Source organism: Dendronephthya gigantea, unplaced genomic scaffold (genome assembly GCF_004324835.1).
Source record: "Dendronephthya gigantea isolate DGI-Jeju-01 unplaced genomic scaffold, DenGig_1.0 000038F, whole genome shotgun sequence".
Taxonomy (NCBI): Eukaryota; Metazoa; Cnidaria; class Anthozoa; order Malacalcyonacea; family Nephtheidae; genus Dendronephthya; species Dendronephthya gigantea.
The window spans coordinates 1,734,595-1,749,226 of NW_021163048.1; the positions used below are offsets into that span (position 1 = coordinate 1,734,595).

Consider the following 14,632-nt stretch of genomic DNA (forward strand, 5'->3'; position numbering starts at 1 on the left):
TTATTCCATCTGTCGCCCAACTGGTGAAAAAACGAGGATATAAGCAAAACATCGTACAAAAAGCTAATAAATGTAGCTATAATAAAGGGGGAAATCCATTGTTTAACGATATTTTATTTTAGAAGAAAAACAGATAGGTTAGAAGCAATTCCCCTACGGAATTATTTCTAGAACATTATCATGAATTTGCATGCGGTTGAATAACGAGTTTTCATCACCAGCCAACATATGTAAGGGGAGACATTTGTAATCAAATGTAATTTAAGGCGGAAATTAAAAACATATTCTTACCTTATAATTTTCTCCATCCATTCTACAGTAGGTGGGCGTGGTAGGTGTTGTGATGGTGGTTCGATTATCGGTTGGTTTCACAGTAGATTGTGTGGGCAAAGGTATGGTGGTGGAAGATGGAGTTGGAGTCGTAACTATTTAAAAAAAATTAACGGATGTTTGCGCAGGCTTAATTTGTAAAAATGACTACCTCTTAGAACATTTTAATTACGCCCCACAATGATAAAAGCACCAATTTTCACCATACGCCACTAAAATATATTTTAAAAAATGCCCACATGCATGTTATTTCATAATATTCGAATTTTTGAATTCAAATAGCGCCTACTCTCAATTTTAAAATATATTCGTGAACAGTTCTATTTCACACGCTGCAGTTACAGTGAAGTTGGTGAGAAAAACTATTACGGTGCGTTCATAATTACCGCATTTCGGACAACATTCTCCAGGGTAATACATCGCATTTGAGCCCTTAAATTAAAGAGGAAGAATGTTATAGTCACTTAATTGCAAATGTCAACTTTATCACGACTATCACGTCTCACTTATTTTCTGTTTTATTTTTAAAAACTACAATTTTCTACTTACGCTGGGACAATTTCCGCATGTCGCCACTATACAATTAACTGTAAATACTCTGACATGTACATGTCTTGCAGTTGCTTTCTTTCCATATTTTGCCAACCTAAAATTCAAAAACGTGCTATTACTTTAAAACCTGAATCGTGTGGTTTTGGGAAAAGTGATCAGATTCCACTGATCTCTCTTTCTCTTTTGGTATTTCATTGAAAGAAATTATATAATACTGATAGATCACTTGTCATCTTTTAGGAATATGTTATTCATAATATACTCTCTATCGCTTATACGTATGTTAGCTATAATTTCGGTACCCAACCTCGTGATACACTCCATTCAGCGAACAGTTTGTTAATGTCACAGTTGTTGGTGTGGATATTGTTGTAGATGATGCAGTAGTGGTAGGTAGAACTAGAAATTAAGATAAATTCAACTCATATCTTGTAACTGATATGCATGTACTGACCTATTTAAGGAATGAAGGCGATATTTATCTCTCCTGCAATAAAATTCATGCGGCAAAATCTATTCATGCACTTGGAATATGAAAAATTTTGAAAAATCGCGTCGCGTTGCAAGATCGCGCCCTGTCTGCATGTGTGGGCTTTTGATGTTCACGACAATTACGACTAAATGGAAATTAAGCCTTAGTCTTTTAGCATTCGAATCCGCTACCTTCAAAGTTATTTTTGTATGGAAAAGATGGATATGTTTAAAAGAACTTGCCAGTATGGTATATACAAATTATAGAAAAATATCGATTGTTTTTTTTTACGCTGAAACATTCTTAAGGGAACATATGACCAAATTACTAATTATTTTCCAGGGACCACTCACCAAAAATGTCACAGCATTGACCTGGAAAAGGGGTTTCCTTTTGATATTGAAACTGGGTGTGAACAAGTGTTTTTGCCAGTAATAAACGATGCATTAAAATTACGCTATAGTGTTTGATAGAAAAAGGGGAAAAGAACGCACATTTTCCCAAATCAAACGGAACAGTTGAACAGTATTATTTCGACGGGAGATTTACATTATCCCCACAGTTCATAAACTTACGTAAATCAATGTACAGCACGAAGCATTGCTAGTTATTCATTATTATTTTGATGTTGATGGATTTATTTTGGTAGAAAGTTGGAGAATGCATGGCTTTGCTTTGTTACAGAATAAAGCCATTCTCCAACTTTCTATACCAAACAAATTCTAAATATTCAATATAATAAAGCCATATAGTACAGCTATATATAACTTAAATATCTATTCCATTTTACTTACCCACTTTATCACAGCACTGTCCGGGTTGTGATACGTTAGTGTAACCTAAAGTAAATATAAAATACGAAAATGTTGCATAGTGATTATGTGAAGAAACGTCTTTAACTGTTTGTATTCTGCTTCTTACCGGAGAACAGGTTTGGACAAGTCGTGTATCGCAAACAACCTACATAACCAGCTTCACATTTACAGGACTCGCAACGTGATTTATTCCATCTGTCGCCCAACTGGTGAAAAACGAGGATATAAGCAAAACATCGTACAAAAAGCTAATAAATGTAGCTATAATAAAGGGGGAAATCCATTGCTTAACGATATTTTTATTTTAGAAGAAAAACAGATAGGTTAGAAGCAATTCCCCTAGGAATTATTTCTAGAACATTATCATGAATTTGCATGCGGTTGAATAACGAGTTTTCATCACCAGCCAACATATGTAAGGGGAGACATTTGTAATCAAATGTAATTTAAGGCGGAAATTAAAAACATATTCTTACCTTATAATTTTCTCCATCCATTCTACAGTAGGTGGGCGTGGTAGGTGTTGTGATGGTGGTTCGATTACCGGTTGGTTTCACAGTAGATTGTGTGGGCAAAGGTATGGTGGTGGAAGATGGAGTTGGAGTCGTAACTATTTAAAAAAAATTAACGGATGTTTGCGCAGGCTTAATTTGTCAAAAATGACTACCTCTTAGAACATTTTAATTACGCCCCACAATGATAAAAGCACCAATTTTCACCATACGCCACTAAAATATATTTTAAAAAATGCCCACATGCATGTTATTTCATAATATTCGAATTTTTGAATTCAAATAGCGCCTACTCTCAATTTTAAAATATATCGTGAACAGTTCTATTTCACAAGCTGCAGTTACAGTGAAGTTGGTGAGAAAAACTATTACGGTGCGTTCATAATTACCGCATTTCGGACAACATTCTCCAGGGTAATACATCGCATTTGAGCCCTTAAATTAAAGAGGAAGCACTTAATTGCAAATGTCAACTTTATCACGACTATCACGTCTCACTTATTTTCTGTTTTATTTTTAAAAACTACAATTTTCTACTTACGCTGGGACAATTTCCGCATGTCGCCACTATACAATTAATTGTAAAATTACTCTGACATGTACATGTCTTGCAGTTGCTTTCTTTCCATATTTTGCCAACCTAAAATTCAAAAACGTGCTATTACTTTAAAACCTGAATCGTGTGGTTTTGGGAAAAGTGATCAGATTCTACTGATCTCTCTTTCTCTTTTGGTATTTCATTGAAAGAAATTATATAATACTGATAGATCACTTGTCATCTTTTAGGAATATGTTATTCATAATATACTCTCTATCGCTTATACGTATGTTAGCTATAATTTCGGTACCCAACCTCGTGATACACTCCATTCAGCGAACAGTTTGTTAATGTCACAGTTGTTGTGTGGATATTGTTGTAGATGATGCAGTAGTGGTAGGTAGAACTAGAAATTAAGATAAATTCAACTCATATCTTGTAACTGATATGCATGTACTGACCTATTTAAGGAATGAAGGCGATATTTATCTCTCCTGCAATAAAATTCATGCGGCAAAATCTATTTGCACTTGGAATATGAAAAATTTTGAAAAATCGCGTCGCGTTGCAAGATCGCGCCCTGTCTGCATGTGTGGGCTTTTGATGTTCACGACAATTACGACTAAATGGAAATTAAGCCTTAGTCTTTTGGCATTCGAATCCGCTACCTTCAAAGTTATTTTTGTATGGAAGAGATGGATATGTTTAGAATAACTTGCCAGTATGGTATATACAAATTATAGAAAAATATCGATTGTTTTTTTTTACGCTGAAACATTCTTAAGGGAACATATGACCAAATTACTAATTATTTTCCAGGGACCACTCACCAAAAATGTCACAGCATTGACCTGGAAAAGGGGTTTCCTTTTGGTATTGAAACTGAGGATGTGTAACAAGTGTTTTTGCCAGTAATAAACGATGCATTAAAATTACGCTATAGTGTTTGATAGAAAAAGGGGAAAAGAACGCACATTTTCCCAAATCAAACGGAACAGTTCAACAGTATTATTTCGACGGGAGATTTACATTATCCCCACAGTTCATAAACTTACGTAAATCAATGTACAGCACGAGCATTGCTAGTATTCATTATTATGGTTGATGTTGATGGATTTATTTTGGTAGAAAGTTGGAGAATGCATGGCTTTGCTTTGTTACAGAATAAAGCCATTCTCCAACTTTCTATACCAAACAAATTCATAAATATTCAATATAAATAAAGCCATATAGTACAGCTATATATAACTTAAATATCTATTCCATTTTACTTACCACATTTATCACAGCACTGTCCGGGTTGTGATACGTTAGTGTAACCCTAAAGTTAATAAATTAAAATACGAAAATGTTGCACTAGTGATTATGTGAAGAAACGTCTTTAACTGTTTGTATTCTGCTTCTTACCGGAGAACAGGTTGGACAAGTCGTTGTATCGCAAACAACTACATAACCAGCTTCACATTTACAGGACTCGCAACGTGATTTATTCCATCTGTCGCCCAACTGGTGAAAAAAAAAAGGATATAAGCAAAACATCGTACAAAAAGCTAATAAATGTAGCTATAATAAAGGGGGAAATCCATTGTTTAACGATATTTTATTTTAGAAGAAAAACAGATAGGTTAGAAGCAATTCCCCTACGGAATTATTTCTAGAACATTATCATGAATTTGCATGCGGTTGAATAACGAGTTTTCATCACCAGCCAACATATGTAAGGGGAGACATTTGTAATCAAATGTAATTTAAGGCGGAAATTAAAAACATATTCTTACCTTATAATTTTCTCCATCCATTCTACAGTAGGTGGGCGTGGTAGGTGTTGTGATGGTGGTTCGATTACCGGTTGGTTTCACAGTAGATTGTGTGGGCAAAGGTATGGTGGTGGAAGATGGAGTTGGAGTCGTAACTATTTAAAAAATTAACGGATGTTTGCGCAGGCTTAACTTGTTAAAAATGACAACCTCTTAGAACATTTTAATTACGCCCCACAATGATAAAAGCACCAATTTTCACCATACGCCACTAAAATATATTTTAAAAAATGCCCACATGCATGTTATTTCATAATATTCGAATTTTTGAATTCAAATAGTGCCTAGTCTCAATTTTAAAATATATTCGTGAACAGTTCTATTTCACAAGCTGCAGTTACAGTGAAGTTGGTGAGAAAAACTATTACGGTGCGTTCATAATTACCGCATTTCGGACAACATTCTCCAGGGTAATAAATCGCATTTGAGCCCTTAAATTAAAGAGGAAGAATGTTATAGTCACTTAATTGCAAATGTCAACTTTATCACGACTATCACGTCTCACTTATTTTCTGTTTTATTTTTAAAAACTACAATTTTCTACTTACGCTGGGACAATTTCCGCATGTCGCCACTATACAATTAACTGTATAATCACTCTGACATGTACATGTCTTGCAGTTGCTTTCTTTCCATATTTTGCCAACCTAAAATTCAAAAACGTGCTATTACTTTAAAACCTGAATCGTGTGGTTTTGGGAAAAGTGATCAGATTCCACTGATCTCTCTTTCTCTTTTGGTATTTCATTGAAAGAAATTATATAATACTGATAGATCACTTGTCATCTTTTAGGAATATGTTATTCATAATATACTCTCTATCGCTTATACGTATGTTAGCTATAATTTCGGTACCCAACCTCGTGATACACTCCATTCAGCGAACAGTTTGTTAATGTCACAGTTGTTGGTGTGGATATTGTTGTAGATGATGCAGTAGTGGTAGGTAGAACTAGAAATTAAGATAAATTCAACTCATATCTTGTAACTGATATGCATGTACTGACCTATTTAAGGAATGAAGGCGATATTTATCTCTCCTGCAATAAAATTCATGCGGCAAAATCTATTTTTTGCACTTGGAATATGAAAAATTTTGAAAAATCGCGTCGCGTTGCAAGATCGCGCCCTGTCTGCATGTGTGAGCCTTCGATGTTCACGACAATTACGACTAAATTGAGACTAAGCTTTAGTCTTTTGCATTCGAATCCGCTACCTTCAAAGTTATTTTTGTATGGAAAAGATGGATATGTTTACAATAACATGTAAGTATGGTATATACCAATCACAGCAAAATATCGATTGTTTTTTTTTACGCTGAAACATTCTTAAGGGAACATATGACCAAATTACTAATTATTTTCCAAAAAACACTCACAAAAAATGTCACAGCATTGACCTGGAACAGGAATGCTTTTGATATTGAAACTGAGGATGTGTAACAAGTGTTTTTCCCAGCAATAAACGATGCATCAAAATTACGCTATAGTGTTTCATAGATAAAGGGGAAAAGAAAGCACATTCTCCCAAGTCAAACGCAACAGTTCAAAACTAATTATTTCGACGGGAGATTTACATTATCCCCACAGTTTATAAACTTGTATATCAATGTACAGCGCGAGCATTGCTAGTATTCATTATTATGCTTTATGTTGATGGATTTATTTTGGTAGAAAGTTGGAGAATGCATGGCTTTGTTCCGTTACAGAGTAAAGCCATTCTCCAACTTTCTATACCAAAATATTTCATAAATATTCAATATATATAAAACCATATAGTACAGCTATATATATCTTATATATCTACTTCATTTTACTTACCACATTTATCACAGCACTGTCCGGGTCGTGATACGTTAGTGTAACCCTAAAGTTAATAAATTAATATACGAAAATGTTGCACTAGTGGTTATATAAAGAAACGTCTTTAACTCTTTGTATTCTGCTTCTTACCGGAGAACAGCTTGGACAAGTTGTGGTATCGCAAAGAACATAACCAGCTTCACATTTACAGGACTCGCAACGTGATTTATTCCATTTCTCGCCCAACTGGTGAAAAAAACGAGGATATAAGCAAAAGATCGTACAAAAAGCTAATAAATGTAGCTATAATAAAGAGGGAAATCGATTGTTTAACGATATTTTATTTTAGAAGAAAAACAGATAGGTTAGAAGCAATTCCCCTACGGAATTATTTCTAGAACATTACATGAATTTGCATGCGGTTGAATAACGAGTTTCCATCACCAGATAACATATGTAGAGGGGGACATTTGTAATCAATTATAATTTAAGGCGCAAATTAAGAATATATTCTTACCCTGTAATTTTTTCCATCCATTCTACAGTAGGTGGGCGTGGTAGGTGTTGTGGTGGTGGTTCGATTACCGGTTGGTTTCACCGTAGATTGCGTGGGCGAAGGAATGGTGGTGGAAGATGGTGTTGGAGTCGTAACTATTTAAAAAAAATTAACGGATGTTTGCGCGCGCTTAATTTGTCAAAAATGACTACCTCTTAGAACATTTTAATTACGCCCCACAATGATAAAAGAACCAATTTTTACATTACGCGACTAAAATGTATTTTAAAAAATGTCCACATGCATGTTGATTCATCATATTCGTATTTTTGAATTCAAATAGCGCCTAGTCTCGATTTTAAAATGTATTCGTGAACAGTTCTATTTCAGAAGCTGCATGCAGTTACTGTGAAGTTGATGAGAAAAACTATTACGTTACGTTCATAATTACCGCATTTCGGACAACATTTTCCAGGGTAATAAATCTCATTTGAGCCCTTAAATTAAGGAGAAAGAATGTTATAGTCACTTAATTGCAAATGTCAACTTTATCACGACTATCACGTCTCACTTATTTTCTGTTTTATTTTTAAAAACTACAATTTTCTACTTACGCTGGGACAATTTCCGCATGTCGCCACTATACAATTAATGTATAATTACTCTGACATGTACATGTCTTGCAGTTGCTTTCTTTCCATATTTTGCCAACCTAAAATTCAAAAACGTGCTATTACTTTAAAACCTGAATCGTGTGGTTTTGGGAAAAGTGATCAGATTCTACTGATCTCTCTTTCTCTTTTGGTATTTCATTGAAAGAAATTATATAATACTGATAGATCACTTGTCATCTTTTAGGAATATGTTATTCATAATATACTCTCTATCGCTTATACGTATGTTAGCTATAATTTCGGTACCCAACCTCGTGATACACTCCATTCAGCGAACAGTTTGTTAATGTCACAGTTGTTGGTGTGGATATTGTTGTAGATGATGCAGTAGTGGTAGGTAGAACTAGAAATTAAGATAAATTCAACTCATATCTTGTAACTGATATGCATGTACTGACCTATTTAAGGAATGAAGGCGATATTTATCTCTCCTGCAATAAAATTCATGCGGCAAAATCTATTTGCACTTGGAATATGAAAAATTTTGAAAAATCGCGTCGCGTTGCAAGATCGCGCCCTGTCTGCATGTGTGGCTTTTGATGTTCACGACAATTACGACTAAATGGAAATTAAGCCTTAGTCTTTTGGCATTCGAATCCGCTACCTTCAAAGTTATTTTTGTATGGAAAAGATGGATATGTTTAGAATAACTTGCCAGTATGGTATATACAAATTATAGAAAAATATCGATTGTTTTTTTTTACGCTGAAACATTCTTAAGGGAACATATGACCAAATAACTAATTATTTTCCAGGGACCACTCACCAAAAATGTCACAGCATTGACTTGGAAAAGGGGTTTCCTTTTGATATTGAAACTGAGGATGTGCAACAAGTGTTTTTGCCAGTAATAAACGATGCATTAAAATTACGCTATAGTGTTTGATAGATAAAGGGGAAAAGAACGCACATTTTCCCAAATCAAACGGAACAGTTCAACAGCATTATTTCGACGGGAGATTTACATTATCCCCACAGTTCATAAACTTACGTAAATCAATGTACAGCACGAGCATTGCTAGTATTCATTATTATGGTTGATGTTGATGGATTTATTTTGGTAAAAGTTGGAGAATGCATGGCTTTGCTTTGTTACAGAATAAAGCCATTCTCCAACTTTCTATACCAAACAAATTCATAAATATTCAATATAAATAAAGCCATATAGTACAGCTATATATAACTTAAATATCTATTCCATTTTACTTACCACATTTATCACAGCACTGTCCGGGTTGTGATACGTTAGTGTAACCCTAAAGTTAATAAATTAAAATACGAAAATGTTGCACTAGTGATTATGTGAAGAAACGTCTTTAACTGTTTGTATTCTGCTTCTTACCGGAGAACAGGTTGGACAAGTCGTTGTATCGCAAACAACTACATAACCAGCTTCACATTTACAGGACTCGCAACGTGATTTATTCCATCTGTCGCCCAACTGGTGAAAAAACGAGGATATAAGCAAAACATCGTACAAAAAGCTAATAAATGTAGCTATAATAAAGGGGGAAATCCATTGTTTAACGATATTTTATTTTAGAAGAAAAACAGATAGGTTAGAAGCAATTCCCCTACGGAATTATTTCTAGAACATTATCATGAATTTGCATGCGGTTGAATAACGAGTTTTCATCACCAGCCAACATATGTAAGGGAGACATTTGTAATCAAATGTAATTTAAGGCGGAAATTAAAAACATATTCTTACCTTATAATTTTCTCCATCCATTCTACAGTAGGTGGGCGTGGTAGGTGTTGTGATGGTGGTTCGATTACCGGTTGGTTTCACCGTAGATTGTGTGGGCAAAGGTATGGTGGTGGAAGATGGAGTTGGAGTCGTAACTATTTAAAAAAAATTAACGGATGTTTGCGCAGGCTTAACTTGTTAAAAATGACAACCTCTTAGAACATTTTAATTACGCCCCACAATGATAAAAGCACCAATTTTCACCATACGCCACTAAAATATATTTTAAAAAATGCCCACATGCAATGTAATTTCATAATATTCGAATTTTTGAATTCAAATAGTGCCTAGTCTCAATTTTAAAATATATTCGTGAACAGTTCTATTTCACAAGCTGCAGTTACAGTGAAGTTGGTGAGAAAAACTATTACGGTGCGTTCATAATTACCGCATTTCGGACAACATTCTCCAGGGTAATACATCGCATTTGAGCCCTTAAATTAAAGAGGAAGAATGTTATAGTCACTTAATTGCAAATGTCAACTTTATCACGACTATCACGTCTCACTTATTTTCTGTTTTATTTGAAAAACTACAATTTTCAACTTACGCTTGGACAATTTCCACATGTTTCCACTATACAATTAACTGTATAATCACTCTGACATGTACATGTCTTGCAGTTGCTTTCTTTCCATATTTTGCCAACCTAAAATTCAAAAACGTGCTATTACTTTAAAACCTGAATCGTGTGGTTTTGGGAAAAGTGATCAGATTCCACTGATCTCTCTTTCTCTTTTGGTATTTCATTGAAAGAAATTATATAATACTGATAGATCACTTGTCATCTTTTAGGAATATGTTATTCATAATATACTCTCTATCGCTTATACGTATGTTAGCTATAATTTCGGTACCCAACCTCGTGATACACTCCATTCAGCGAACAGTTTGTTAATGTCACAGTTGTTGTTGTGGATATTGTTGTGGATGATGCAGTAGTGGTAGGTAGAACTAGAAATTAAGATAAAATTTTAACTCATTTCTTGTAACTGATATGTACTGACCTATTATGTAATAAGATTCATGCTGCGTTTTTATTTACGCCTATTATGATAGGTTAAAATTCATTTGCTTTTGGAAAATGAGAAAGTTTGAAAAATTGCTCTGCGTTGCCAAATCGCGTCCTGTCTGTGTGGGCCTTCGACGTTCACGACAATTACGACTAAATGGGAACTAAGCTTTAGTGTTTGGGCAATCGATTTCACTACCTTCAAAGTTATTTTTATCGCGAAAAGATGGATACGTTTTACTTGTATAAGTATAGTATATAGCAATTATAGCAAAATATCGATTGCTTGTTCTTACGCTTAAACATAAATTGAATGTGACCAAATTACTAATTCTAGGATTCACTCACCACAAATGTCACAGCATTGACCTGGAACAGGAATGCTCTTCAAACCCTTGAAAAATAAAAGAGAGATACTGATAGCATTATAACTAAGACAGTTTTGTACTATAGATGAATGAGTTTGCCATTATATTGACTATGTTATAACTATGGCATATTATGTACGTTTTATAGCTTACCTCGGCACAAACTGGGCACGACCTTGTTACATGACAGATAACATCATAGTTTCCTACACATTCACACTGTTTGCAAGCAGTTACATTCCACTTTTGTCCGAGCTGTAATTATATCAAAGAGATAACGATTTCTTACATGGCTAAGCCATTAGCCAATCACAGGCTGCAAGTTATTTTAGGATAATAGCGATGATATTTATTTATTCCTGCATGTGTTTGCGTTATGATGACACAAACTACGGGTTCGTAAATCTCATTAATACCCATCCCCTACCTCGTTCAATAATTGCTTACTATCTCCTTGAAATTTTACCTTGTAATACGTCCCATTTCTTTCACAATGTCTTGTTGTGGGCGTTGTAATGGATGGTGTCGTGGATATTGTAGTAAGAGTTGTTGATGAAGGTGTTGTAGTTGTATGTTTAGGTTCTATTAACATAAGAACATGTTTTGGAACAGTGATTGACAGGTTGTTCGCGATAAATTGAGCGGATGAGTTGGTTCGCAAATGCTAATTCTATACTCTATCATGCATATCTTGGAATGAATACAATTTAAACAACATCACTTTTTTCCTCCATAGGCGTGCATAACAGAGGGAAAAAAGGCCTACACTCCCCCCGCCACTCCACCCCCCGCCACTCCACCCCCGCCACTCCACCCACCCCCACTCCACCCCGCACTCCCGCCTGTAATTTGGTGATACGTCGGGTAATTCGGCTCAAAGAAGTCGAGAGTCGCCAAATTTCCTGGTGGAACATGATTTTGGTAGCCCTATAGTCATCAAGTGGACATTTGTTCGTATTACTTTAACATATTACTTTGTTGAAATATTGAAGAACTGTTCTTCTACAATCACACTGAATATCCGTTATGCATGCGCATGGGTTCTTTTCATAGCCACATTAGGACCCTCTTTTGTAAAAATTGCCCAAATTTCGCATGCTTTAAATTTTTCTTAACGTAAACTCTAGTTTATATATATTTAGAACTGAAACGTAGCAAACCTGAATAGTTTTTAGATAGCACCTTGTATTTTTTAAGATATATATGAAGTTCAAGTTGACTTCCACTTGGTAAAATAGAGGACCAACCACTTCGTGTTCACTTACCACATGAAGCACAGCATTGCCCAGATACGTTAATTGCAACATACCCCTTAAAAAATGAGAATAATATATTTAGCTTGCTAAAAATGGTTAAATCGTGAGTTTCGTTACGTTGCAGATTTGCCGGGGCACCATCTGAAAATTTAGTGCTCTTAATACCCAATTTCCTAAATGTATATGTCGGTGAAAAAACCTAAACTTAATTCAATTTGAAATCATGATGTTTCAAATTATTTTAGCAAGGTCGCTCAAACAAAATTGATATTATTTTTATACAATTTCTGTTTGAATAAGGTGATTATAAGAATTAAGAAATAATCTATAAGGTCAAGGAATATGTTCAATCTCCCAGAAATTATAGTTATAGGGCGTCAGCTTTCACCGTTATATGTATATGCATGTCTTTTTGCATGATATATATATATATATATATATATATATAAATATATATATATATATATATATGCTGAAAAAACTGAATAGGTGGTTTGATGTATTTATATTGCTTTGGCGTGCTGCATGACAGTGCTTTTGACAGTGAAGATTTTGATATTACCGAAGAAAATATTTCCAATTATATTGTATTATATATCCTGCACTGAGCAGTTTGTACACCTACCTCACGGCAAGTAAGACATTTATTTGTGTCACACTCGACGGTATAGTCATGGTTACAAGTACAATTAGTACAAGTATTCTCACGCCATACGTACCCGACCTGTTAAAATACACGTAACACGTAAGTATTATCGTTAAATACTTGCAATCATGCAGGTCTGCAAAATCAAATATATTGCATGGGTGAACTACTGAATGATAGGCTTTGGATTTAATCAACGAATGCATGACGTCAGGCAGGGTCTTTACAAAATGGTCACTTTTGATTGGTATATGAAAATACCCGCTTATGTATTAAATTGTAGGGTAAACACGGCTTAAACGTCTGTGCACATGATCCAGTTTTGTTGGATCAAACTCATGCCTTTTGATGCATGGGATGTAGTGTGTTTTTGATAAAGCAGTACTGCATTCTTATGATTGGCTTGAGTGGATTTGCTGCCCCTATTCATTGCAAGTCAACACAGTATAAACTATCAGAAGTTATATGAATTTACTTACCTCATAATGACGACCTTTATATGTACAATATTGCACTTGTGTGGTTGGTGTTGTGATGGTTAAAGTTGGAGTAGTGATTGAAACTGTATACATTGTAAAAAAAAGTAATAACATAATGTATAGTTACTATAAATTATGAACAATCATAAACTGCTTTTCCAGACTTACCACATCGAGGGCAACAACGACCAGTAACATTTACCGCTTCGCGGCCCTGCAAAGAGAAAGATGAACTGCTTTCGGAAACAATACGACAATTATGACCTAGACGAACGAAGACTTTGTGTAGTTTAGCAAGTACGTAACGATTACCCTAACGCTAGTAACAGATAAAACATGCACTTTACATGTAAATAATTTACAGACTTACAGCAGGACAGTCCGAACACGTAGCCTTTAAACAATTCACTGTAGCATTTTCACTACAGGAACAATTGGTGCATACGTCTGGGTACCATACTTCGTGGAGCTAAAAGTGAACAATACGCAGTATTGACAGGGTGATAATAATTATCCTAAATTTTGTATTAATAGCTACATATTTGCTCGTGCTTACACTTGCAATTTTTAGGTAGTGTTATCCAGTCTTATCTTATACTTCCAGGACATACATTCCACATTGTATAGTCACCTTATATGTTCCATTCTTAGTTTTGCACTCGGATGGTTCTAAAAAATACAGTTCCAAAAAAATTTAGCGAAGACCACTTCAGAAATGTGAACAGTTGTAAGAAGTTTAGCGTTGACTTATTTCCACGATACCCCTATTTTCTATACCGAGCTAGGGATATTTAAAGATAAGGATAGTTATATTTCAAGTATACGATAACGTTCTTTTTAATTTTCAATTAATACTCTAATGAAATTAAATTTCAGTCGTTTATTCACGCTGAGAAGCTTACCACATTTTCCACAACATTTGCCAGGATCTGCCGGGCGTTCGGTGTATCCCTACGAGAAAATGGACCTTTCACTTAATTACCTAACTTTATTTTCCTAACTCATCTATCATGGTTTTGGGATTTCTGGACAGGGGGGAAATTAATTCGAGGGAGGAAAATTCTTGGAAGATCTACAAATAAATTATATTTTTACTCTCCAACTTCAGTGGAA

The 14,632-nt window shown here is 34.8% G+C and overlaps 1 protein-coding gene across 4 annotated transcripts in view; it reads right to left on the bottom strand.

Moving 5' to 3' along the window:
• LOC114526453 (mucin-2-like) overlaps window positions 1–14,632 on the bottom strand; it is a 57,272-nt gene that overhangs the window by 15,764 nt on the left and 26,876 nt on the right. For all 4 annotated transcript variants that reach the window (XM_028548056.1, XM_028548058.1, XM_028548057.1 and 1 more), the window contains 16 exons: window positions 14,422–14,470; window positions 14,151–14,188; window positions 13,890–13,988; window positions 13,688–13,733; window positions 13,520–13,602; window positions 13,020–13,118; window positions 12,404–12,449; window positions 11,605–11,720; window positions 11,292–11,393; window positions 11,119–11,164; window positions 10,621–10,712; window positions 10,309–10,407; window positions 7,786–7,831; window positions 7,356–7,489; window positions 6,989–7,084; window positions 6,857–6,902 (listed from right to left, as the gene is read on the bottom strand). In XM_028548056.1, coding sequence (XP_028403857.1) covers window positions 6,857–6,902; window positions 6,989–7,084; window positions 7,356–7,489; window positions 7,786–7,831; window positions 10,309–10,407; window positions 10,621–10,712; window positions 11,119–11,164; window positions 11,292–11,393; window positions 11,605–11,720; window positions 12,404–12,449; window positions 13,020–13,118; window positions 13,520–13,602; window positions 13,688–13,733; window positions 13,890–13,988; window positions 14,151–14,188; window positions 14,422–14,470 — 1,237 coding nt within the window. The remainder of the gene's footprint in view (window positions 1–6,856; window positions 6,903–6,988; window positions 7,085–7,355; window positions 7,490–7,785; window positions 7,832–10,308; window positions 10,408–10,620; window positions 10,713–11,118; window positions 11,165–11,291; window positions 11,394–11,604; window positions 11,721–12,403; window positions 12,450–13,019; window positions 13,119–13,519; window positions 13,603–13,687; window positions 13,734–13,889; window positions 13,989–14,150; window positions 14,189–14,421; window positions 14,471–14,632) is intronic.